Raw genomic sequence first — 26,942 nt, forward strand, 5'->3', positions numbered from 1 at the left:
TTTTTATTGTCTCTAGCAACATACCAAAGCTTTCGTTTGGCAATAACACAAAGCAAGGTTCGAGGTCGGGGAGGGGGTGGTTGAGAGGGAGGTGGTTAGAGGTGGAGGGGGAATGGAGGAGTTGATGGACAGAGGGAGTGGGGAGGAGAGTAAACGTGTATCCAATTATCAGTATTTAGCAACTGCAAAGCATTACCAAGTTTGCCAGTAAAGAAATAAAGATAATTGTCATCATATGAGGGCCTGATAGTTCCTAAGATAACTATAGCAGTATTACTAAGGAAAACACTTTGTATTATCTAAATCTACATACATATTCTGCAAGCCACCATATGCGTAGCAGAAGGTATCCTGTATCACTACTAGTCATTTCCTTTTCTGTTCCTCTCGAAGATAGCGCAAGGGGAATTTGACTGTCTGTATGCCTCCCTGCACGCTCTAATGTCTCCAATCGTATCTTCAAGGTCCTTACACAAAATGTAGGTTGGTGGCTGTAGAATTACTCTGCAGCCAGCCTCAAATGCCGTTTCTCTAAATTTTCTCAGTAGTGCTCCTCGAAAAGAATGTCACTTTCCCTCTAGTGATTCCAATTTGAATTTCTGAAGCATCTCCATTACACTGGCTTGTTGTTCGAACTTACCAGTAACAAATCTAACAGCCTGTATCTGAAATGCTTTGATGTGTTCCTTTAATCCAAGCTGGTGTGGATAGCAACCACTCCAGCAGAACTCAACAATGGGTCACGCTAGGGTCCTGTATGTGGTCTCCTTTACAGATGACCCTCACTTTCCTGAAATTCTCCACATAAATCGAAGTCAAGATTTAGGAACCAGCTTTAAATTGTAAGATATTTCCAGGGGCAGATGTGGATTCTGACCACAATCTATTGGTTATGAACTGTAGATTAAAACTGAAGAAACTGCAAAAAGGTGAGAATTTAAGGAGATGGGGCCTGGATAAAGTGAAAGAACTAGAGGGTGTAGAGTTTCAGGGTGAGCATTAGGGAACCATTAACAAGAATGGGGGAAAGAAATACAGTAGAAGAAGAATGGGTAGCTTTGAGAGATGAAATAGTGAAAGCGGCAGAGGATGAAGTAGGTAAAAAGACGAGGGCTAATAGAAATCCTTAGGTAACAGAAGAGATATTGAATTTAATTTATGAAAGGAGAAAATACAAAAATACAGTAAATGAAGCAGGTAAAAAGGAATACAAACGTCTCAAAAATGAGATCGACAGGAAGTGCAAAATGGCTAAGCAGGGTTGGCTAGAGGACAAATGTAAGGATGTAGAAGCATGTTTCACTAGGGGTAAGATAGGTACTGCCTACATGAAAATTAAAAGAGACCTTTGGAGAAAAAAGAATTACTTGCATGAATATCAACAGCTTAGATGGAAACCCAGTTCTAAGCAAAGAAGGGAAAGCAGAAAGATGGAAGGAGTATATAGAGGGTGTATAAAAGGGCGATGTACTTGAGGACAAAATTATGGAAATGGAAGAGGAGGTAGATGAAGATGAAATGGGAGATATGATACTGTGCAAGAGTTTGACAGAGCACTTAAAGACCTAAGTCGAAGCAAGGCCCCGGGAGTAGAAAACATTCCCTTAGAACTACTGATAGCCTTGGGAGAGCCAGCCCTGACAAAACTCTACCATCTGGTGAGCAAGATGTATGAGACAGGCAAAATACCCTCAGACTTCAAGAAGAATATGATAATTCCAATCCCAAAGAAAGCAGGTGCTGACAGGTGTGAAAATTATGGAACTATCTGTTTAATAAGCCACGGTTACAAAATACTAACACGAATTCTTTACAGACAAATGGAAAAACTGGTAGAAGCCGACGTTGGGGAAGATCAGTTTGGATTCTGTAGAAATGTTGGAACTCGTGAGGCAATACTGACCCTACTATTTATCTTAGAGAATAGATTAAGGAAAGGCAAACCTACATTTCTAGCATTTGTAGACTTAATGAAAGCTTTTGACAATGTTGATTGGAATACTCTCTCTCATATTCTGAAGGTGGCAGGGGTAAAATACAGGGAGCGAAAGGCTATTTACAATTTGTACAGAAACCAGATGGCAGTTATAAGAGTCGAGGGGCATGAAAGGGAAGCAGTGGTTGGGAAAGGAGTGAGACAGGGTTGTAGCCTATCCCTGATGTTATTCCATCTGTATATAGAGCAAGCAGTAAAGGAAATAAGAGAAAAATCCAGAGTAGGAATTAAAATCCAAGGAGAAGAAATAAAAACTTTGAGGTTCATCGATGACATTGTAAATCTGTCAGAGACAGCAAAGGACCTGGAAGAGCATCTGAACGGAATGGGCAGTGAGGATATAAGATGAACATCAACAAAAGCAAAACGAGGATAATGGAATGTAATCGAATTAAACTGGGTTGTGTCTGGGGGAATTAGATTAGGAAATGAGACACTTAAAGTAGTAAAGGAGTTTTGCTATTTGGGGAGCAAAATAACTGATGATGTTCGAAGTAGAGAGGATGTAAAATGTAGACTGGCAATGGCAAGGAAAGCGTTTCTGAAGAAGAGAAATTTGTTAACATCGAGTATAGATTTCGGTGTCAGGAAGTCGTTTCGGAAAGTATTTGTATGGAGTGTAGCCATGGATGGAAGTGAAATGCGGACGATAAATAGTTTATACAAGAAGAGAATAGAAGCTTTTGAAATGTGATGCTATAGAAGAATGCTGATCATTAGATGGGTAGATCACATAACTAATGAGGAGTTATTGAACAGAATTCGGGAGAAGAGAAATTTGGGGCACAACTTGACTAGAAGAAGGGATCGGTTGGTAGGATATGTCCTGAGGCGTCAAGGGATCACCAATTTAGTATCGGAGGTCAGTATGGAGGGTAAAAGTCATAGAGGGAGACCAAGAGATGAATACACTAAACAGATTCAGAAGGATGTAGGTTGCAGTAGGTACTGGGAGATGAAGAATCTTGCACAAGATAGAGTAGCATGGAGAGCTGCATCAAACCAGTCTCTGGACTGAAGACCACAACAACAGTGACAAGCAGCACATTACTAATACCGTATTTGAACATTATGGTTTTTAAAAGTGAGCACAAATAGTCTCAAACACAAAGACCCCCCCCCCCTCTCCTTTTTTTTTTTTTTTTTTTTTTTTTTTTTTTTTTTTTTTTTTTTTTTTTTTTTTTTTTTTTTTTTTTTTTTTTTTTTTTTGGTAACTGGTTGCGATCAGTTTTTGACCATTTTCAGATCTCATACTATGACGGTAGGCAGTGGCGGTGAATGGGCGGCCGTTATAATTCCACGAATGTCATGGACTTACAACAGCTGCTCCATTCACCACCACTGCCTGCCGTCATGGTACGAGGCCTGAAGAATTATATAAAAAAAAAAAAGTGGCCAAAACTGGCTACCACCAAATAAATGTTTTTGCAATTGAGACCATTAGTGCTCATTTTTAAAGTACTTTTGCCAGACCCATGCTCTCCACGAGAAATGTCCTAAAAAATTACATTATGGATTTGTTTTTCCTACTCATCTGCATTAACTTATATTTTTCTACATTTGGAGCTAACTGCCATTCATTACACCAACTAGAAATTCAGTGTAAGTTATCTTGTATCCTCCTACATTCACTCAACAATGGCATCTTCCCATACAACACAGAATCATCAGCAAACAGCTGCTGACTGCTGCTTACCATGTCTGCCAATCATTTATGTACATAGAGAATAATAATGGTCCTGTCACACTTCCCTGGGGCAGTCCTTACGATAACCTCGTCTCTGATGAACACTCGCCATCGAGGACAACAAACTGGGTTCTGTGACTTAAGAAGTCTTAGAGCCTCAGTTTACCTTCCATTCGGACAGTGGGTGCACTCAGTGACTGTATGTGACATAAATTATAGAGTGCAGCAATCAGTCATCCCTTTTAGACTTTATTATGCAAATCCAGATTTCGGCTAGTCGCTAGCCATTCTCAATGCGCTATTTTTTATTCTCAGTGCATGTAAGGCCCTGTTGTTCGGGCATCAGTCACAGTATTCAGAGAACTGTGACTGACGCCCGAAGAACAGGGCCTTACATGCATTGAGAATAAAAAATAGCGCATTGAGAATGGCTAGCGACGAACTGAAATCTGGATGTGCATAATAAAATCTAAAAAAGATGACTGCACTCTATAATTTATAAGTCTTGGAGCATCTTGCATACTTTCGAACCTATTCTGTATGCTTGTGCCTTTATTAACCATCAGCAGTGTTGTGCCACGTCAAATGATTTTTGGAAATTGAATCTGCCTGTTGGCCTTCACCCATGGTTCGCAAGATCTCGTGAGAAATGGGCATGAGCGGTGCTTTCTCAAACTGTTGATTTGGGGACAGAAGCTTTCCCTTCTTAAGGAAATTTGTTGTGTTCGAACTGAGAATATGTTCAAGGATTTTACAGCAAACTGATGTTAAAGATATTGGTTTTTAATTTTGCTGATTTGTCCTTCTACCCTTCTTATATGCAGGCAACACTTGCACTTCTTCCAGTCGCTTGGGACTTTGTGCTGGACGAAAGATTCACGATAAATGCAGACTAAATATGGGGCCAGTGCTATAAAGTACTCTTTGTAAGACTGAATTGGGATTCCATGCTTTCAACTCTTTCTGTTGTTTCTCCACACCAGCAATGCTTATTACTGTGTCCTACATAAAGGAGCCTGTGCAATGGCCAAATGGTAGTATGTTTGTATTATGCTTAAATATGAAATTTAAAACTTCACTTTTGCTATCTTCCACTGCCACACCAGACAGATCATTGAGAGACTGGATAAAAGCCTTAGACCCACTTTGCGGTTTATGTAGGGTTAGAATTTTCTCAGGTTTTTGGCAAGATCTGTTGCTAAGATATAATGGTGGTAGTAGTTGTAAGCTTTGTGCATCAATCTTTTTACAGACACACAAATTTCTATTAACTTTTGTCTCTCGTTTGCATGTTCTCTTTTGAACTGAAAGTGTAACAGCCTTTGCTGCCACAGCATTTTTCAAATTTCTTTGTTAAACCATGATGGGTTTTTTCCACCCTTAATCAACTTACTTGGCACATACTACTCCAAGTATGATTTACAGTCTGTTTAATCTCTGCCCACAATTCCTTGTCTGTTGTACTGGAACTAAATAATGTCAATTCCTTTTGGCAGTAATTCTCTCCTATTCTTCTTGATTGATTTATTATATTTAGGAACCAAAGTCGCTGTGATGATATCATGGTCACTAACCGCTATCTCTATACTGATGCCATGGACTAGGTCAGGCCTGTTTGTAGCTAAGGGGCCTAAAACATTTCCAGTGTGTGTGGACTTTGAACTAGCTGCAAAAGACACTTTTTTAAAAAAAAAGTGTTCAAAAGAACTTAGGAAGACTGTCTGTATCCACTGCAATAAATCCATGTATGCCCCAGTATATACACAATAGGTTGAAGTCATGTCCAACAAAAATTGCGTGATATGGGTATTTCCACATTACTGACTGCATATGTGTGGCCAATGGCTAAAACCGTCACAGCAGAATTGGGTGGCTGGTAAAAACATCCAACAGTTGACATAATTTCGCCTGGACCTGTTACACATGACCAGATAACTTCAGTGTCAACTCAAAATCAACCTCAATAGAGACAATATTTTTGTCATCTACAATGAACACACTCCCTTCTATGGTGTCTAATCTGTCTTTTCGATATATGTTAAATGAATTGCTAAATATATTGGAGGCTCCTATTTTTGGTTTGTCAGCTTTTGGGCACAAGAATAAATTAAACATGAGAAGTATCCTGGAAGGCAGTAAATTCAGGGAGTTTGTTATGAACACCTTGACAATTTACTGATAAAATTTTGTCAGTCAGTGTGTCTTAACTCTGAACGTGGTCTGACTTCTCTATCTGTGAGTATCTGGTGAGTGTTCACCAGAGAACCTCAACTTACCACCTAGCCTTCAAAAAATTATAAATAAATAAATAAATAAATAATGGATCTGCTGTTAATGCTATTTACATTGCTATTCTTCTTGTTGTGCTCCTCTCAATTTTTTCTGTTCTGTCTGTATCTTCCTGTAAGTTTTCCCTCTTTCCCTTTCCACACTGTGTTGAAGCAGTGCTTGAAAATTCCACATGGGGTGGCAAAATCTGTGGAGCAAACCCTGAGTCCAGTTCTATTATTAATATATATCAGTGATTTTCCAGACTGTATAAGACGCAGAGAAAAGGTTTTCTTCACTGATGACAACAACACTATAGTCACTGATAATACACCAAAGCTCCTACTGTGGTTACTTTCTACACCTGTGTAAACCAATTTCTTACCTGTAGGATTCTCTTTGGATATTTGAAGGCACAAAATGTGGACAGAATTTGTGAATAGTACATCTATTAAAAAAAACAAAAAAAAAAAAAACAAAAAAAACACTTAAAATAGTGTTCATAAGTAATGCATTCTATATATTCTAAGACTAGTGTGCCTAGAGGACTCAGGGTAGTGGTTGATGATGAAAGGGTACAACTGCAGTGCCTGTCACATTACAGTACTTCATCTCGATGTAATGCTTTTACTAGAAAATTGTGTGTAAAGATCTAAAGTTCATGATAATAATTTACTGCTGTTCTACAGAGTTCAACATCTCACTTATCTTTGGAGGGGGGGGGGGGGGGGGGAAGGGATATGTTGCCTCAGAATTTCAGGTGGATTGAGGGGAAGGCATAAAAATGCAGATTTTGGGGTATAGTTGCAGTTTTCTGAACAGACTGGACTTATTGCAAGGGGCATAGCAGTAAGTTCATGGTCCATTAGTCGCCAACGGGTGTCTGTAGTGTAGGTAACCATGCTTGCTAAACTGTGTTGTATGTTGTTTGTTTTCTGGAGCAAATTGTCTGTACATCAGAGAACTTTGCATGATAGAGACTAAATGAATAAAGCACTGCAGGCGTTAAAACACTGATTGTATATTCGGGTGGATGGAGTTTGCTCTGTCCAGCCACCCTGATTTAGATTTCCTGTGGTTTCCCTAAATCATTTCAAGGGAATGCAGGGATCATTATTTCATCAGTGTGTGTGTGTGTGTGTGTGTGTGTGTGTGTGTGTGTGTGTGTGTGTGTGTGTGTGTGCGCGTGTGTGCGTGTGCGTGTGTGTGTGTGTGTGTGGAGAGGATTACGGACATTTTTAAAATGTTAACAAAGAACTATTATTTTTTTAAAATGTTAAATGACTTTACATTTGTGTTGTTGTCTTCAGTCCAGAGACTGGTTTGATGCAGCTCTCCATTCTGCTCTATCCTGCGCAAGCTTCATCATCTCCCAGTACCTACTGCAATCTACATCCTTCTGAATCTGCTTAGTGTATTCACTTCTTGGTCTCCCTCTACGATTTTTACCCTACATGCTGCCTTCCAATACTCAGTTGGTGATCCCTTGATGCCTCAGAACATATCCTACCAACCGATCCCTTCTTCTAGTCAAGTTGAGCCACAAATTTCTCTTCTCCCCAATTCTATTCAATACCCCCTCATTAGTGATGTGATCTACCCGTCTAGTCTTCAGCATTCTTCTGTAGCACCACATTTCATTTCCATCCATGGCTACACTCCATGCAAATACTTTCAGAAACGATTTCCTGACACTTAAATCTATACTCGATGTTAACAAATTTCTCTTCTTCAGAAACACTTTCCTCGCCATTGCCAGTCTACAGCTTATATCCTCCCTACTTCGACTATCATCAGTTATTTTGCTCCCCAAATAGCAAAACTCATTCACTACTTTAAGCATCTCATTTCCTAATCTAATTCCCTCAGCATCACACGGTTTAATTCAAATACATTCCATTATCTTCGTTTTGCTTTTGTTGATGTTCATCTTCTAGTTTCCTTTCAAGACTCTGTCCATTCCATTCAGCTGCTCTTCCAGATCCTTTGCTGTCTCTGACAGAATTACGATGTCGTCGGTGAACCTCAAAGTTTTTATTTCTTCTCCATGGATTTTAATTCCTACTCTGAATTTTTCTTTTGTTTCCTTTACTGCTTGCTCAATATACAGCTTGAATAACATCAGGGATAGACTACAACCCAATCTCACTCCCTTCCTAACCACTGCTTTCCTTTCATGCCCCTCGACTCTTGTAACAACCATCTGGTTTCTGTACAAATTTTAAATAGCCTTTCCCTCGCTGTATTTTACCCCTGCCACCTTCAGAATTTGAAAGAGAATATTCCAGTCAACGTTGTCAAAAGCTTTATGTAAGTCTACACATGCTAGAAATGTAGGTTTGCCTTTGCTTAATCTATTCTCTAAGATAAGTCGTAGGGTCAGTATTGCCTCACGTGTTCAGACATTTGTAAGGAATCTGAACTGATCGTCCCCAGGGTCTGCTTCTACCAGTTTTTCCATTCATCTGTAAAGAATTCGTGTTAGTATTTTGCAGCCGTGACTTATTAAACGGATAGTTCGGTAATTTTCACACCTGCCAACACCAGCTTGTTTTGGGATTGGAATTATTATATTCTTCTTGAAGTCTGAGGGTATTTCACCTGTCTCATACATCTTGCTCACCAGATGGTAGAGTTTTGTCAGGGCTGGCTCTCCCAAGGTTTTCAGTAGTTCTAATGGAATGTTGTCTACTTCCAGGGCATTGTTTCGGCTTAGGTCTTTCAGTGCTCTGTCAAACTCTTCACACAGTGTCGTATCTCCCATTTCATCTTCATCTACATCCTCTTCCATTTCCATAATTTTGTCCTCAAGTACATCGCCCTTGTATAGATCCTCCATATACTCCTTCCACCTTTCTGCTTTCCCTTCTTTGCATAGAACTGGGATTCCATCTGAGCTCTTGATATTCAGAGGTGATTCTCTTTCCTCCAAAGGTCTCTTCAATTTTCCTGAAGGCAGTATCTGTCTTAGTGATGTATGCCTCTACATCTTCACATTTGTCCCTGCTTAGCCATTTTGCAATTCCTGTCAATCTCATTTTTGAGATGTTTGTATTCCATTTTGCCTGCTTCATTTACTGCATTTTTATATTTTGTCCTTCCATCAATTAAATTCAATATACCTTCTGTTACTCAAGGATTTCTACTAGTCCTCATCTTTTTACCTACTTCATCCTCTGCTGCCTTCACTATTTCATCTCTCAAAGCTACCCATTCTTCTTCTACTGTATTTCTTTCCCCCATTCTTGTCAACATTGCCTAATGCTCTCCCTGAAACTCTCTACAACCTGTGAATCTGTCAGTTTATCCAGATCCCATCTCCTTAAATTCCCACCTTTTTGCATTCAGTTTTAATCAGTTTTTGCAGTCAGAGTCCACATCTGCCCCTAGAAATGTCTTACAATTTTGAAACCTGGTTCTTAAAGCTCTGTCTTAACAGTATATAATCTATATGAAACCTTCCAGTACCTCCAGGCCTCTTCCATGTGTACAACCTTTTTTCATGATTTTTGAAGCAAGTGTTAGTTGTGATTATGTTATGCTCTGTGCAAAATTCTACCAGGCTGCTTCCTCTTTCATTCCCTCCCCTCATTCCAGACTCACCTACTACATTTCCTTCTCTTTGTTTTTCTACTATCGAATTCCAGTCACCCATGACTAATAAATTTTTTTCTCCCTTCACTATCTGAATAATTTCGTTTGTCTCATCATACATTTCATCAATCTCTGAGTCATCTGCGGAGCTAGTTGGCATATAAACTTGTACCAATGTGGTAGGCGTGGGTTTCATATCTATTTTGGCCACAATAATGCGTTCACTATGCTGTTTGTAGTAACTTACCCGTATTCCTATTTTTTTTATTCATTATTAAACCTACTCTGTCCGGCCATCCTGATTTAGGTTTTTCGTGATTTCCCTAAATCGCCCCAGTCAAATGCCGGGATGGCTCCTTTCGAAGGGCACGGCCGACTTCCTTCCCCATCCTTCCCTAATCCGATGAGACCGACGACCTTGCTGTCTGGTCTCCTTCGCCCCCCCCCCCTGCCACCCCCCCAAAAAAAACAACCAACCAAACCTACTCCTGCATTACCCCTATTCGATTTTCTATTTATAACCCTGTATTCATCTGCCCAGAAGTCTTGTTCATGCTGCCACCAAACTTCACTAATTCCCACTATATGTAACTTTAACCTATCCATTTCCCTTTTTAAGTTTTCTAACCTACCTGCCCAATTAAGGGATCTGACATTCCACACTCCGATCCGCAGAACACCAGTTTCTCCTGATAACAACGTACTCCTAAGTAGTCCCCGCCCGGAGATCCGAATGGGTGACTATTCTACCTCTGGAATATTTTACACAAGAGGACACCATCATCATTTAACCATACAGTAATGCTGCTTGCTCTCAGGAAAAATTACAGCTGTAGTTTCCCCTTGCTTTCAGCCATTCGCAGTACCAGCACAGCAAGGCTGTTTTGGTTAGTGTTAAGAGGCCAGATCAGTCAGTCGTCCAGACTGTTGCCCCTGCAACTACTGAAAAGGCTGCTGCCCCTCTTCAGGAACCACATGTTTGTCTGGCCTCTCAACAGATACCCCGTCGTTGTGGTTGCACCTACAGTACAGCTATCTGTATCGCTGAGGCATGCAAGCTGCTCCACCAACGGCAAGGTCCATGTTTCATGGGGAGAGGGATTTTACATTTATGACTGTATAATGAATGTCAGCATCTTCCGTGGCACAATAGCTGAATAAAAGACTCATACTCATGCATGATAAAATCAGTTTAATTGTTTTGCAAGTTTTTGTACTAGTACAACATGGAAAGAACAACTGGTGTGACTGACTAGTGAACTGTACATATTAGTTTAGTTTCCTCACTGTGTAAGAAAAAAAAGGCGATCAAAATTTAAGCTCAGTTGGGTCATTAACTTGTTGACATGGAAGTTTTTATTCAGTACACTGAAGACATATTGTTAAATTATTTCGTTCTACACAAATCTTTCATTTTCTCCTTTCATATGACCTGAATTGTATCAGTGAGCTTAAAAACTGCTTATTTTACAGGGTCACAACTTAAGACAGAAAACAGAATTTAAAGAGGTTTCTTTACATACTACAAAACATGAATGAGCTCTGTTGTCTCTGAACTTCATTGACATGGTCATCATTTAGTGTGTCATAATGTGCTACAGTGGAACTGACCATGAGGATTGAAATCCCTGTTCCTGTGACAACAACTCATTATTAAAGCTTCTTGATCTTTTTGAATAAACTGAGAGGACTTAAATTTTCAGTACACTACTCTCTGGGTTGAAAGACTACATCTGGAGTGTGTTTGTCTTGCAACAATTTTTATTACTCCTGCGGTAGTCTCCTTTGTACCCCTTCTGTAAAATTTGAACTGGATTTGAAATAGCTTCTGAAAGATCTATATAAATTCATTTACTAAATGATATCTAACTTTACAGGCCAATGGATCAAGTTGCTTTGAAGAATTCAAATGTTCTAATATTGACAGGGCTAACACAGACACCAACTGCCAACCCAGATTCAATGCTAGGAGAACTCTGCATGACAGTTGGTAAGTGTTTCATATGCTTTTGTATATGGAAATACTATGTACAGCACTATTATTTTTCATTTCAACTTTCACAGCAAATACATTACGATGTGGTGGCAATGTTCTGATACCGTGCTATCCTTCTGGTGTTGTATACGACCTTTTTGAGTGCCTGTCAAGTCATCTGGATAATTCTGGGATGTCAACAGTACCCCTATATTTCATATCACCTGTTGCAGATACATCATTGGCATATTCTAACATTCTTGCTGAATGGTAAGTATAAATTGGTAATAATTAGCACTATTACATTGTGAACAACATAGTTGTTGAAAAATTTAATGAATTTCAGGTTATCAACCACCAAGCAGAATAAAGTCTACTTGCCGGAAGAGCCATTTCCACATGCATTTCTTGTTCGAAATGGGCGCTTGAAACATTTCAAACACATTTTTACAGAAGGTTTCAGCACAGACTATCGTCAGGTTTGTTCGTAACCCTTTCCAATAAATCAGCTAAAAGGGGTGTTGAGTTGCAGACAGGCATGATGAAAAAAAGTGCTAGAGATCTTTAAGATTTTGGACAAAGTCCTTCTACAGAAGTAGAAAATTCACACATGTCCACACTCACATACTCATGGTCCCTGTCTCCGGGCACTAATGTAGTGCGTGTATTACTTTTCTACTTCTGGAAAATGGCTTAGTCTGAAAGCTGGTATATTTACAGTGTTCTTTTTTGTTGTGCCCGTCTGCAACCCAACATCTCATCTGTGTGGTGAGTAGCGACCTATCCTTTATGTAATGTTGTTATACCATCCTAGACTTTACATTGTTTGATATCAAGCCTAGATCACATGAAATTAAAATGTCTGTTATTAGCAAATAGAAACTTAAAAAGTAATTGTTTATAATAATAACTACTCAATTAAATATTTAAAATTTTAGAATTCTAGGTGTACAAGCTAATTTCCCCTCCTTTTACTGCAGCCCTGTGTTGTATTTTGTGGACATCCCAGCTTGAGGTTTGGAGATGCAGTACACTTCGTGGAGTTGTGGGGCTCCAATTCGCTCAACACTGTAATTTTTACTGGTGAGAAAAAAATTATGTACAGTATCTGCTTCATAATTACCCCAGTTTTTGATCTTTTTGTAATTTAATATGTAAGCTGTCAGTTGCTGTTGATGTTTGCAAATCTGCAAATTGTATTGAAACATTAGTGGTATTAATTTATCATATTTTAAAATTTTAGTTGCTTGCTTTCCTGAAGTTAATAGTGCATTCCACCTAACTGACAGATATCACATCAGCTTTGGTATTAAGAGCTTCAGTTGTTCTCAGTTTAGGCATTATAGTTAAAAATTGGCACAAATAATCTTGAAATAATTGGCAGTTCATGTATTTGTAGCATCTTGGTGGCAATACTGAGCAATATTGTACAGTGTGAAGATGGTATTCGTATTCAGGAGGACATTGCTCCAAATTCCCTCTGGGCCATTAAGATTTAGGTGTCTTCCTTAAATCTCTTACAGCCAATGTTGGGATGGTGTCTTTGAAAAGCACATTGTCCATCTACATCTACACCCACAACTAAATGACTACTCTGAATTCACACTTAAGTGTCTGGCAGAGGGTCCATTGGACCACCTTCAGATTACTTATCTACTGTTCCACTTTTCAAGAGCGTGTGGGAAAAACAAACACTTAAATCTTTCCCTATGAGATTTGATTTTTACTCTTTTATTTGATGATAATTTCTCTCAATGTAGATGGGTTCAACAAAATATTTTCGCATTCGGAGGAGACAGTTGGTGTCCAAAATTTTGGGAAAAGATTGTGTCACAATGAAAAACCCCTTTGTTTTAGCAACTACAACTTGTGTACCATGAGACACTCTCCCCTGTTTTGCAGTAATACAAAATGAGTTACCCATCTTTGGAATTTGTTTTTGGAATTTGTGATGTTGTCCATCAATATCGTCTGGTAACTATCCCACACCGCACAGCAATACCGTCGCAGAGGCCAGACAAGTATAATGTAGGCAGTCTCTTTAATAGACCTGTTCCATTTTCTCTATTTTTTTTTGCCAATAAAATGCAGTCTTTGGCTCGTCTTCCCGCAACATTATCTATGTGATCATTCCAGTTTAAGTTGTTCATAATTGTGATCTGTGTGTATGTAGCTGAATTTGTGTGATTTATCGGGATTTAACAGATTCAGTATTACCGTAAATGACCCCACACTTCGTTATTCAATCAGTTGCCACTTTTCGCATCATCTTGTCTAAATAATTTTGCAGCTGGTTTTGATCCTCTAATGCAAGCCGGACATGGGATGCCAAGCTTCACTTGTGCAGTGTGTGTGGGCCGTGAGCGGGCCAAGGCCTGGCCTGTCACGTGGTTTTGCTTGGTCCTTCTCAGAAATATATGGGACAGCATGACATTTCATTCTGTATTCCAGTGCGACATTTTTCAGTTGTCACAAGTCTCAGAGTTTGTCAGAATCATTCTGTCAGTGCTGTTTCACCTTCGCTATTTGTTTGTTGTATAAAGTATGTTTACAGGTCATGTGGCTGTTTGCACAAAAAGAGGCAGTCTAGCAATCTATCATGAGTGCTTTAAAATGAATGGGAATGACAGAAAAGAACCTAAGTGAGAGGCACTGCATATTTGCTCTGAAACGACATTGCAATACCATGCAGAAAGAATTTAAAGATTTAGTTTACAATAAAAGAGCAAAAAATTACAGTGACAGATGAGATTCATTGTTCTGTGCATAAAAAAGCACTTTGTGCTAAATTTGCAGGCCTGGAACATGTGAAGAAATCAGTGGTATGAGTAGTAAAATTTATGAATGTGCACACATTATTCTGCTGTCAGTTGCATACAGTTTTCAGTGGAACTGAACAGTGTGCATGGAGACTTCATATATTGCCACAAAGGTCATTGTTTAAGTCAAGGGGCATGACCAGAATGATATTTCGATTTAAAATTTGCTATTGCTGAATTTGTGACAGAAGAAGGTGTGCAGGAAGAACACCCGGAATGGACTGCAGACTTAGTGTTTCAAGTGGAATTGACTGCACACTGCTCACAGTAAAATGTTGTGTGGGGCGGCAGGTTAAGTTTAATAAGAAATATTGTATTTATTCATTTGACACCGTCTCTTACAAGAGCCTGAAAACTTTTTTTGCAGTCAGCTAGAAAGTGATGGAGAACATCCCAACTATAGTATCCAGTCTGGAAGTCCACATTATCCATGTGCTCAATGAAAGATATGTTTCTACACTCTATTTACTCAGAGGGAATAGTCACTATGATTATAAATAAAAGTTTTGAGTGGTTTGATGCAGCTCTCCATGCCACCCTATGCTGTGCAAGCTTCTTCATCTCCCAGTACTTAGTGCAACCTACATCCTTCTGAATCTGCTTAGTGTACTCATCTCTTGGTCTCCCTCTACGATTTTTACCCTCCACGCTGCCCTCCAATGCTAACTTTGTGATCCCTTGATGCCTCAGAGCATGTCCTACTAACCGGTCCCTTCTTTTTGTCAAGTTGTGCCACATACTCCTCTTTTCCCCAGTTCTATTCAATACTTCATCATTAGTTAATATATTCAATAAAAATTCACATTCGCAGACGTAGTAATACTTGTGATAATGATGATGATGTGTCTATTATAAACGGCTCTATGAGCAGTTCGGAGGCAATCTCTATGGTAAGTTCCAGTTAAACAGTCTTTCGCCCTGACTGCTAATCATCACAGATTATTGCATGCCACGAAAGTGGAAAATAATATCGCCACTTGCCATGTGATCTTGTTAACATTACAGGTGACACACAAACAGTTACTTCCGTGAAATCTAAGTGATCCAGGGTGATGAACAGTCCTTGCTAGTTCACTTCCTGTTTGTACTGAAAACATCCGTTTAGCTGCATACTGGCTGTGACATCGTCCGAGGCAGCATGTAAGCTTGCATTTGACTGATGTGGATTGATTGGATAGCAAGGTGCGAAGTGAAGTGTGTCACTGCCTCTCTGGCTGTATTTGTATATGGGTGCAGCTGACGGCCAAACAGAACATCTGCTATCATCTGCTCTAAGCCCAGGTAGCAGCAACAAAGTGTCTTTCTGGGACACATATTACTGTGCAACACTGTTGTGTACCAATTTACAACCTTCATAATTTTACATGAATGGAGTTAGGTTGGCTTTAAACAGGGAAGATTTTAACTCGACTGCATTTAAACTTTGCCGGCTAGAATTTTTAGAACGAAACCAACAGAAGAACATGATCTCTGAACTACATCTTTAAGAGGCCTTGTATTGGTTGTTACCTACATTAAGGTCTTGAAACTTGCTACAGCTTTACTGCTTAATGGATGTAATCAAGTGCTGTAATCAGAACTTTCTACAATTAGTATAAATGATACTTAATCTATTACAAATAATGACATTTTTGTTCGAAATTTAGTTTTTGGTAAATTACTGGAAAACTATTAGAGGTAGCTTAATGGGGTCATATAGGTAATGTTTTTATATCAGACTGAAGCTTCAAATATCATTTTTGACTAAAATATTGCTCCAATAAATTTGAGACTCATAACTGTTGCTTGTGACATAAATAAGCACAATATGAAGAATTTTTGGCTTTCTGTCTTCATTATTTAGTGCCACTTGGTTTTTACCTAAAACAATGTATTTAATGAAACCTATTCATCTGATCACTGTGCGATTTAACAATTTTAAGATTAATATACTGAAGCATACGTTGACAAAGTGTGAAAAAGCTACTTTAATTTTTAATTTCATTCTTAGATCATGCCGCAATGCTTTGTATGCTATGCACAGGCATGTTATGATGTGGCATTCGTGGCAGTGAACTGGAGTAAGTCCCAGCACACTTGCTCACCTCTGTGTCTCTCAAATGATACAGGGCATGTTTCACCACAGTTGCAAGGTAACATCTTTCTGATTTGCTGGGGATGCTTTTAAAAATAAAATTACATTGTAGAAGGGACACATTCTAACAAAGACAGTCCAGTTCCGTAAGCTCACTGGTATTAAAGAAAACACAAGGTTTGGAAGACTTCATTGTGGCCTTGAAAGAGTTACAGTGGTAATTCTATAAAGATTTTGAGGACACAGTGTTACATTTGTTTCTGTTCTGTTTGCAAGACCATTTGCCATTTCAGTTTAAAGTGCTCCTGTGTTTGTGCCGATGTAACTGACTGACCTGCAAGGTAATTCCAGTTTGAATGACAAACCTTTTTAAGTTAAAATTGTCCAGGATGTCTACATTACTTTACTCAAGTAGTGTTTTCAAGTCTCCATAATGAGATTGCATAAGTGCTACAATCTTCTCATCGACATATTTGTGTGAAAGGGTTTTTGTTTTGTTTCAGTAATGAAACTAAATAAGTCGTGAGTATGTGGCATCTCGAGTGTGAAATAATCTGTATCTATCCACATGCAGACAGTTTGTACCAGAAAAAAATTGTTATGTCTCCAGTGTGCCAAAAATAATTAAATAAAACTGAAAATTAGTTTTGTTTGTGACCTATGTTGTTGAGAAATGTGAAAAATAAAAGCAAGCAGTATGCAGTGAGACTGTACTGCCGTTTAAACATGGTGCGCTCAAAGTTTTCCCCTCTTGCCCTCCTCACACTGTGACAGGGTGATGTGGCAATGGGGCAAATGTGAAGTTAGGCTGAGCACTTTGGCACATGTGCACAGGCACGGCCTGTGAGCCAAGATCTTGGCTGCTCCTGCCCTGATTTGAATAGATGGTAAATGACAGCATGAGCTCCAAACAATCAAAGAGGGTAGCCCAGATTGTCTCCTAAATTTTTACATAGATCAGGAACAGCAGAAGGCCTATAAAACTTCCCTGAGGAATAATCTGTTTTTCAGATAATATGAACTATGACCTTTCTGACAGGAAATCACAAATCCACTCTCACAACTGAGATGATGATCCATGGGCACGCACCATGATTGGACGTTGCTGGTGAGGAATGGTGTCAAAACTCTTCTGGATATCTAGAACTATGGAATAAACTTGATACTATTGACAATAGCTCTCATTACATTGTGTAAATAAGGAGCTAGTTGAATTTCACATAAATGGTATTTTCTGTGTCTGTGCAGACTATGTCAATAGGTAATTTTCTTTGAGTTAATTCATAATATTTGAAAACAGTATATGTTCCAGAAGCCCACTGCAAATTGACTTGAGTGCTTTGTGTGTTTAATTCAGTGGATTTCCCATGTTTACTTTCTGGAATATTGGTGTGACCTCTGCAACTTTCCAGTCTTTAAGTATGGATCTTTCATTGAGTGAATGGTCGTATATGATTGCTAAGTATGGAACTATTGTATCAGTGTACTCTGGAATGAACCTAATCGGTGCACAACCTGGACTGGAAGACTTGCCTTTATTAAATGATTTAAGCTGCTTCATTAGCTGAGGATATGTATTTCTAACTTACTAATGTTGATAGTGACTCTTGATTCAAATTTGAGAACATTTACTTAGTCTGCTTTGGTGAAGGAGTTTTGCTTGATTCAAATTTGAGAACATTTACTTAGTCTGCTTTGGTGAAGGAGTTTTGGAGAACTGTGTTTACAGGGTGCATGCACTCCAGGGCAACTGGGAAATCCGGAAAAACCAGGAATTTTCTCATCTGGGAGAAAATCGGGAAAAACATGGGAATTTTTCGTTGTTTCAATATTCAGTTAAATTTTTGTAATTTTCACTGGTAAGAACTTATACTCTAACAAGGAATAGTACTGTATCACATTGCTGCAGAATAATACTGCAGCAATAAACATAAATGAGAGAAAAAACCAAAATAAAATTTTAGTTGCAAAGGAAATGTGCCATTTACAACAACCAACACTGTGCACACACAAGTGTCTTACAGCAGCAAAAAATGTCAATGGCATTAGAACGAAGACTGTGCAGTTGTAACAACAAACCTCTTCCGATGAACGTGATGTCATAACTGTTTACTTTAGGTTCATTTGACCAGCGGACTCACTTGCTTTAGCAGCTGAGTGGCGTATGAACAGTATCTCCCATGTCTGGCTACTTGAAGTGTGGCTGTTTGCTGAATCAACAGTAGCAACAAGCAGCCAGATGCTAACTGGGAAAATTTACTGCCACACTGAGACTGCCAAATTGTGCTTGCACAGAGCAGTCTGAGTAGTTTGTTTGTTTGTTTGTTTGTGTGTGTGTGTGTGTGTGTGTGTGTGTGTGTGTGTGTGTGTGGTTTTTTTTGGGGGGGGGGGGCAGGGGTGGAGGTAGTTTCCATGTGACCAGTGTTTACATTTAGTGATTTTTCTGTTTCCTCTTCCTTTACAGCTCCCATGTCAGATGAAAACAAAACAGATTTCTGTGGCCAGGAGCTATCAAGTGAATTAAAATACACTCACATAATTTCGGAAGGCTAAAATATATTATTAGTTTGTTTGCTGATTTTATTTTATTTCCATGTTTTTGGCAGTCAAGCATTAATTGCCTTCAACAATGAAGTTATTTTTTCCATTTTGCTAAAGAAATTTGGCTTTTATTAATTTTCTCCATGCTGTTGTTGTTGTTGTGGTCTTCAGTCCTGAGACTGGTTTGATGCAGCTCTCCATGCTACTCTATCCTGTGCAAGCTCCTTCATCTCCCAGTACCTACTGCAACCTACATCCTTCTGAATCTGCTTAGTGTATTCATCTCTTGGTCTCCCTCTACGATTTTTACCCTCCACGGTGCCCTCCAATGCTAAATTTGTGATCCCTTGATGCCTCAGAACATGTCCTACCAACCGATCCCTTCTTCTAGTCATGTTGTGCCACAAACTTCTCTTCTCCCCAATTCTATTCAATACCTCCTCATTAGTTACGTGATATACCCACCTTATCTTCAGCATTCTTCTGTAGCCCCACATTTCGAAAGCTTCTATTCTCTTCTTGTCCAAACTAGTTATCGTCGATGTTTCACTTCCATACATGGCTACACTCCATACAAATACTTTCAGAAACGACTTCCTGACGCTTAAATCTATACTCAATGTTAACAAATTTCTCTTCTTCAGAAACGCTTTCCTTCCCATTGCCAGTCTACATTTTATATCCTCTCTACTTCGACCATCATCAGTTATTTTGCTCCCTAAATAGCAAAACTCCTTTACTACTTTAAGTGTGTCATTTCCTAATCTAATTCCCTCAGCATCACCTGATTTAGTTTGACTACATTCCATTATCCTCATTTTGCTTTTGTTGATGTTCATCTTATATCCTCCTTTCAAGACACTGTCCATTCCGTTCAACTGCTCTTCCAAGTCCTTTGCTGTCTCTGACAGAATTACAATGTCATCGGCGAACCTCAAAGTTTTTACTTCTTCCCCATGAATTTTAATACCTACTCCTAATTTTTGTTTTGTTTCCTTTAGTGCTTGCTCAATATACAGATTGAATAACATCGGAGAGAGGCTACAACCCTGTCTCACTCCTTTCCCAACCACTGCTTCCCTTTCATGCCCCTCGACTCTTATAACTGCCATTTGGTTTCTGTACAAATTGTAAATAGCCTTTCGCTCCCTGTATTTTACCCCTGCCACCTTCAGAATTTGAAAGAGAGTATTCCAGTTAACATTGTCAAAAGCTTTCTCTAAGTCTACAAATGCTAGAAATGTAGGTTTGCCTTTTCTTAATCTTTCTTCTAAGATAAGTCTTAAGGTTAGTATTGCCTCACGTGTTCCAACATGTCTACGGAATCCAAACTGATCTTCCCCGAGGTCTGCTTCTACCAGTTTTTCCATTCGTCTGTAAAGAATTCGCGTTAGTATTTTGCAGCTGTGACTTATTAAACTGATAGTTCGGTAATTTTCACATCTGTCATCACCTGCTTTCTTTGGGATTGGAATTATTATATTCTTCTTGAAGTCTGAGGGTATTTCGCCTGTCTCGTACATCTTCCTCACCAGATGGTAGAGACCGAGCGAGGTGGCGCAGTGGTTAGACACTGGACTCGCATTCGGGAGGACGACGGTTCAATCCCGCGTCCGGCCATCCTGATTTAGGTTTTCCGTGATTTCCCTAAATCACTCCAGGCAAATGCCGGGATGGTTCTTCTGAAAGGGCACGGCCGACTTCCTTCCCTAATCCGATGAGACCGATGACCACGCTGTCTGGTCTCCTTCCCCAAACCAACCAACCAACCAACCAGATGGTAGAGTTTTGTCATGAATGGCTCTCCCAAGGCCATCAGTAGTTCTAATGGAATGTTGTCTACTCCCGGGGCCTTGTTTCGACACACCGAGCGAGGTGGCGCAGTGGTTAGCACACTGGACTCGCATTCGGAAGGACGACGGTTCAATCCCGCGTCCGGCCATCCTGATTCAGGTTTTCCGTGATTTCCCTAAATCTCTTCAGGCAAATGCCGGGATGGTTCCTTTGAAAAGGGCACGGCCGACTTCCATCCCTAATCCGATGAGACCGATGACCTCGCAGTTTGGTCTCCTCCCCCAACACAACACACCCTTGTTTCGACTCAGGTCTTTCAGTGCTCTGTCAAACTCTTCATACAGTATCATATCTCCCATTTTGTGTTCATCTACATCCTCTTCCATTTCCATAATATTGTCCTCAAGTACATCACCCTTGTATAAACCCTCTATATACTCCTTCCACCTTTCTGCCTTCCCTTCTTTGCTTAGAACTGGGTTGCCATCTGAGCTCTTGATATTCATACAAGTGGTTCTCTTCTCTCCAAAGGTCTCTTTAATTTTCCTGTAGGCAGTATCTATCTTACCCCTAGTGAGACAAGCCTCTACATCCTTGCATTTGTCCTCTAGCCATCCCTGCTTAGCCATTTTACACTTCCTGTCGATATCATTTTTGAGACGTTTGTATTCCTTTTTGCCTGCCTCATTTACTGCATTTTTATATTTTCTCCTTTCATCAATTAAATTTAATATTTCTTCTGTTACCCAAGGATTTCTATTAGCCCTCGTCTTTTTACCTACTTAATCGTCTGCTGCCTTCACTACTTCATCCCTCAGAGCTGCCCATTCTTCTTCTACTGTATTTCTTTCCCCCATTCCTGTCAATTGCTCCCTTATGCTCTCCCTGAATCTCTGTACAACCTCTGGTTCTTTCAGTTTATCCAGGTCCCATCTCCTTAAATTCCCACCTTTTTGCAGTTTCTTCAGTTTCAATCTGCAGTTCATAACCAATAGATTGTGGTCAGAATCCACATCTGCCCCTGGAAATGTCTTACAATTTAAAACCTGGTTCCTAAATCTCTGTCTTACCATTATGTAATCTGTCTGGTACCTTTTAGTATCTCCAGGATTCTTCCAGGTATACAACCTTCTTTCATGATTCTTGAACCAAGTGTTAGCTATGATTAAGTTATGCTCTGTGCAAAATTCTACAAGGCGGCTTCCTCTTTCATTCCTTCCCCCCAATCCATATTCACCTACTATGTTTCCTTCTCTCCCTTTTCCTACTGACGAATTCCAGTCACCCATGACTATTAAATTTTCGTCTTCCTTCACTACCTGAATAATTTCTTTTATCTCATCATACATTTCATCTGTTTCTTCATCATCTGCAGAGCTAGTTTGCTTATAAACTTGTACTACTGTAGTAGGCATGGGCTTTGTGTCTATCTTGGCCACAATAATGCGTTCACTATGCTGTTTGTAGTAGCTAACCCGCACTCCTATTTTTTTATTCATTATTAAACCTACTCCTGCATTACCCCTATTTGATTTTGTATTTATAACCCTGTAATCACCTGACCAAAAGTCTTGTTCTTCCTGCCACCGAACTTCACTAATTCCCACTATATCTAACTTTAACCTATCCATTTCCCTTTTTAAATTATCTAACCTACCTGCCCGATTAAGGGATCTGACATTCCACGCTCCGATCCGTAGAACGCCAGTTTTCTTTCTCCTGATAACGACGTCCTCTTGAGTAATCCCCGCCCGGAGATCCGAATGGGGGACTATTTTACCTCCGGAATATTTTAGCCAAGAGGACGCCATCATCATTTAACCATACAGTAAAGCTGCATGCCCTCGGGAAAAATTACGGCTGTAGTTTCCCCTTGCTTTCAGCCATTCGCAGTACCAGCACAGCAAGGCCGTTTTGGTTATTGTTACAAGGCCAGATCAGTCAATCATCCAGACTGTTGCCCCTGCAACTACTGAAAAGGCTGCTGCCCCTCTTCAGGAACCACATGTTTGTCTGGCCTCTCAACAGATACCCCTCCGTTGTGGTTGCACCTACGGTACGGCCATCTGTATCACTGAGGCACGCAAGCCTCCCCACCAACGGCAAGGTCCATGGTTCATGGGGGGGTTTCTCCATGAAGGCAGTCAATTTATTTTAAATGACATGTTTCATTCCACAGTATTGGCTAGTTCCAGCTGTTCGCCAAATTTCAAGTGCATGTTTTCATCGTCTGGCATGTGTGATATTATGACATAATAAAGAATCAAATTTGAGATAATACAGTACTGGTACGAAAACCACACTGAGAAGCATGATATTAGCTTGGGGGTTTCTTCATTGTAAATCTGGACTTACGAAAGTGCGCTTCAAGCCGAATTGTGCATTTTTTACGGTTTACGAAATTTCGATGCTCTCGAAGTATCATTTTATGTCCTGTTTCTTTTATGACATAATGTAAGACCTCTTAATGCTTTATACATATGTAAGTAATAGCTGCACGCACACAGTAACACCTGTTTTCTGTTGCTCTCGCACGACTGCTGAAATGAACGTATTTCTGATAGGTCTTGGGAAAATTTTGTGTATGTTGGTTTGAAAAGCATTACTTTCAAAGTAAATTTCCTTTTATGCATGATGAATTATGTTGTGCATGAGAATGTCTGATGAATTTCTTAAATCACATTCCATTTGGATCTCGTTTCAATATTGGTGATCTGAGACCCAGCCACTTTGAAGAATTTCGAGCCCAAAAGACCAGATATTTGTGTCATTATTTTAAATAATGACATAAATGTGAGGTATTTAGCGTGCTCTGTTTGTTGGAATTTGAATTTATACTTTCAAGAAAAAGGCTCTCACAATTAAAGCTTTTGGCCGTTAAAGTCTTTGTGGATTGTTGACGAAGGCCTTAATGTCTGAAAGCTTTAATTGTGAGAGTCTTTTTGTTGTGCCTGTCTGCGACTCAGCATCTCCATTATATGGTGAGTAGCAACTTTTCTTTTCATAATATTGTTATATTCCATTCTGAATTCTGTTTAATTTATAGTTTCGCAATATGAAAATACACAGTGTACATGTTGTTGCACATCAAAGGTCTTTCCAAAACTTATTTTTAACTGGTTTTCGTTTTCTAAAGTGCCTGGAAGTTCTACACCAGTATATAAAACATTAACCATTCAAAGGGTTGATAAGTTTTGTAGTCAAGAGGGAATGTATACCGTCACTTAACATGGAAAAAGCGTATTTTTTAACCGGGAAATCTGGGAATTTTTTTTTCCTTGCCCACATATACACCCTGGTTTAGTAACTGTGCTTTAGTGGCACTGTCTTCTGTAGCTTTACCATTTCCATAGTGCAGCGAAGATGTTGATTGTGTTTTACTACCATTGCACTTTACATACAACCAGAATTACTGGATTTTCTGCAGGATTATGAGACAGAGTTTCACTATGAAACTAGTAAAAGCACTCCCATTGAAGTGTGCACAAAATTTCAAGCCTCTGTAAAATGTTACCAATCTTGGAGATTTTGTGTTCTTTTAAATTTGACATGCTTTTAATGTTACTTCTGCAACACTGTTTTGATCTGTTTTGCATACCATAGGGGATCAGATCCATCACTTTTTGGTTTATTTGTCTTCCATCACTTTATGGTTTATTTCTTACAAGATTTCATTCCCATTCTTCCTCCATATAAGCTTGTGCTCCATTTCTTGTGACATTTCTATGCTGAACATTTAATTCATAGACTGTGTGAAGGCTTTGGATACACACTAATCTTCTACAAGACATTGCTGTTCCATCCATGAAAAGTTCAGGCTGTGAACAAATTGATGAGAAGACAGTACTTACTGAACAAAAAAATATAATCATGGTAGACATCAGCATACAAACTTTAAATAAATTTCAAGTTTTTAAAATTCACGTCCATTAAAGGGAGATGAAATCGGGGAGAAGGAAGAGCAGGAGGTTGACTGGTAAAACAGAAAAGAAATGGGGTAGTTTGTTGAGAACTGAGGATTAAGAGGTGTTCACAGGAGTAATTAGGACTGTAAAGTGAACAGTGAACATAAGGGATATGAATTCTTGTGAAGTTAACAAAACACTGCTGCATACAGTCAGGGAGTCATTACAGCTGAAACTTGCTTTGCAGTATGTGACCCTCTTACGGCAATATTCATGTCATATATCAACTATCACGCTAATAACAATCAACTTCATGTATTATTATAATAATTATGAAGCTTACTGATTATCATTTACAAATGGCACCCTGTTATATAGTAGTGAAATGCAATATTTTGCTACCCATCTACTTGCTCATATTGTCATTTTGGAGATTGAATAATCTTTTATCCACTTGAACCAACCCTTCATGGCTGCTTATTTATAGCTGAGGCCAGTTTTTCCCCCCCTCTGGCTTTGTAGTAAATCTATAGGTCATTCTTCTTCTTCTGTTTTTGATTGGACCATGGATGGCTTACAACCTTTGTTCGGCTTCATCTGGTGGTGTGGAAAAACCTGCTTCAGTGGTGCACTTGGTGCCAAAGAGGTGTCAACATGGCCAGGCACAGAATAGTAATAAATCAGCCTGGCAGTTATGGCATGGACTGCACTTCACTGCACTATATGCATTACACTGTGAGCAGTATTCCAATTGCTGATACTGGGATGATGAACCAGCCATCTGGCATCAGGCTTTGTACTTGTATAATCAGTAGAATCGCTTCATGAAGATGCAGCTCAGGAAGGCAGCATGGAAAAAAACATGGTAGCACTCTTATTAAATGGACGGTGACAGGATGACAATAATGAGCACAGGATAAGAATTCTGCGGCTTGCGTACACCTCGGCAAAATATGTCGCACAACAATGTGAGCCACATGGCATGGCATGGGCGAGCTGCTGAGAGCATGGCCAGGGATGTTGCCTTTTTGGAGCAGAACAAGAGACTGGTAGAGCGATGGTTTGGCATGCCTAGCTTCTGGAAAGCATGGCTATCTAAGTTCTCCCTCTGGCGGAAGTGACCAGCAAGGGTAGTGTAGGGCTGATTGCCGGTCTAAGCAGCCAGTCATCTGCTGCTACAGATGGAGGTGAGGAAAGGAGTCACCACACAGTTCCCCCCCCCCCTTCAAGAGAAAAACAGTGGTATCAGCTGCACAGAGGGGTGTTTGAAGCTGACTGATGATGCTTGCTGAGGGGCTGCAAGGGTCGTTGCTGCTGTGCCTGTGCTGTGGTTTCCAATGAAAGGAGGGTCATGGACAGCCCCTGCATGCAGCGTTAGGAGCATGTGAAGTAGCGTCGCTGCTTCAGTGGTGCAGGTGCTAGCAGCGGTGGTGACGACACTATTGAGCTTGGTGGGAGCCTGTGGCGATGGGGCACTGTCTGTCGACTGGAGGCTGTGAGAAGGGTAGTGCAGTGGTGACATCAGAGTCCTAGGCACTGGGAGGAGTGTGACTCATGTAGTAGACTGGAAGTGGACCAGAGTCAGCATTGGCTGGTGGTGTGTCTGACACACTGTCAGGGTGGCGACAGCTGGTGGCACGTCAGGGACACCAGAGGGGACGGTGTAGGCCTATGTCGTATCTGGTGCATTGTTGATGGTGCTGTGGCTGCATTCGGAGGTACATTGGTGCAACTCTACCTTGATGGTGCTGTGGTCATTGGCTGGAGGCGGCTTTAGGACATAGATTGGCTTGAGCCTGACTATGGAGACAGTTGTCGCAACTCCATTCAGATGAATGGAGAATGTCTGCGTGGCTGGAGGGGGCTTTAGGACATAGATTGGCTTGAGCCTGACTACGGAGACAGTTGTCGCAACTCCATTCAGATGACAGGAGAATGTCTTTCTTGTCCCTGCGTCGCAACACCAGGTGCATGCCTGAATACTGAGGGCCAAGTCGAGGCTGGTGTGCATCCATCTGAAGCATGATGTGTGCGCATGCTGAGAGATCAGTGGATGAAGGTATGGTGCACACTGCCGTTGCAGAGGTGTTGGTCGTAGTTGGGCCATATAGCCCTGGAGCTGCATCATGAAACCTGCGATGGTGCTGTCAGGAGGGAGCATGGTCACTTCCAAAAAAAAATCACCGGGAATGACAAATGGCTGTCCATGTACCAGCTCAGCAGCTGAAGTTCCCAGATCAGTTTTGTCTGATCTGCAGGCCTAGAAGTATCAGGGGTAGGGCAACAGAC

At 40.1% G+C, this 26,942-nt stretch overlaps 1 protein-coding gene across 1 annotated transcript in view; it reads left to right on the forward strand.

The window, feature by feature from the left end:
• Window positions 1–26,942, forward strand: part of LOC126473322 (integrator complex subunit 9) — a 116,914-nt gene that overhangs the window by 40,263 nt on the left and 49,709 nt on the right. Inside the window, exons 6-9 of the mRNA XM_050100309.1 lie at window positions 11,423–11,535; window positions 11,610–11,790; window positions 11,867–11,999; window positions 12,501–12,603. Of these exons, the coding sequence (XP_049956266.1) occupies window positions 11,423–11,535; window positions 11,610–11,790; window positions 11,867–11,999; window positions 12,501–12,603 (530 nt within the window). The remainder of the gene's footprint in view (window positions 1–11,422; window positions 11,536–11,609; window positions 11,791–11,866; window positions 12,000–12,500; window positions 12,604–26,942) is intronic.

Source organism: Schistocerca serialis, chromosome 1 (genome assembly GCF_023864345.2).
Source record: "Schistocerca serialis cubense isolate TAMUIC-IGC-003099 chromosome 1, iqSchSeri2.2, whole genome shotgun sequence".
NCBI classification, from domain to species: Eukaryota; Metazoa; Arthropoda; class Insecta; order Orthoptera; family Acrididae; genus Schistocerca; species Schistocerca serialis.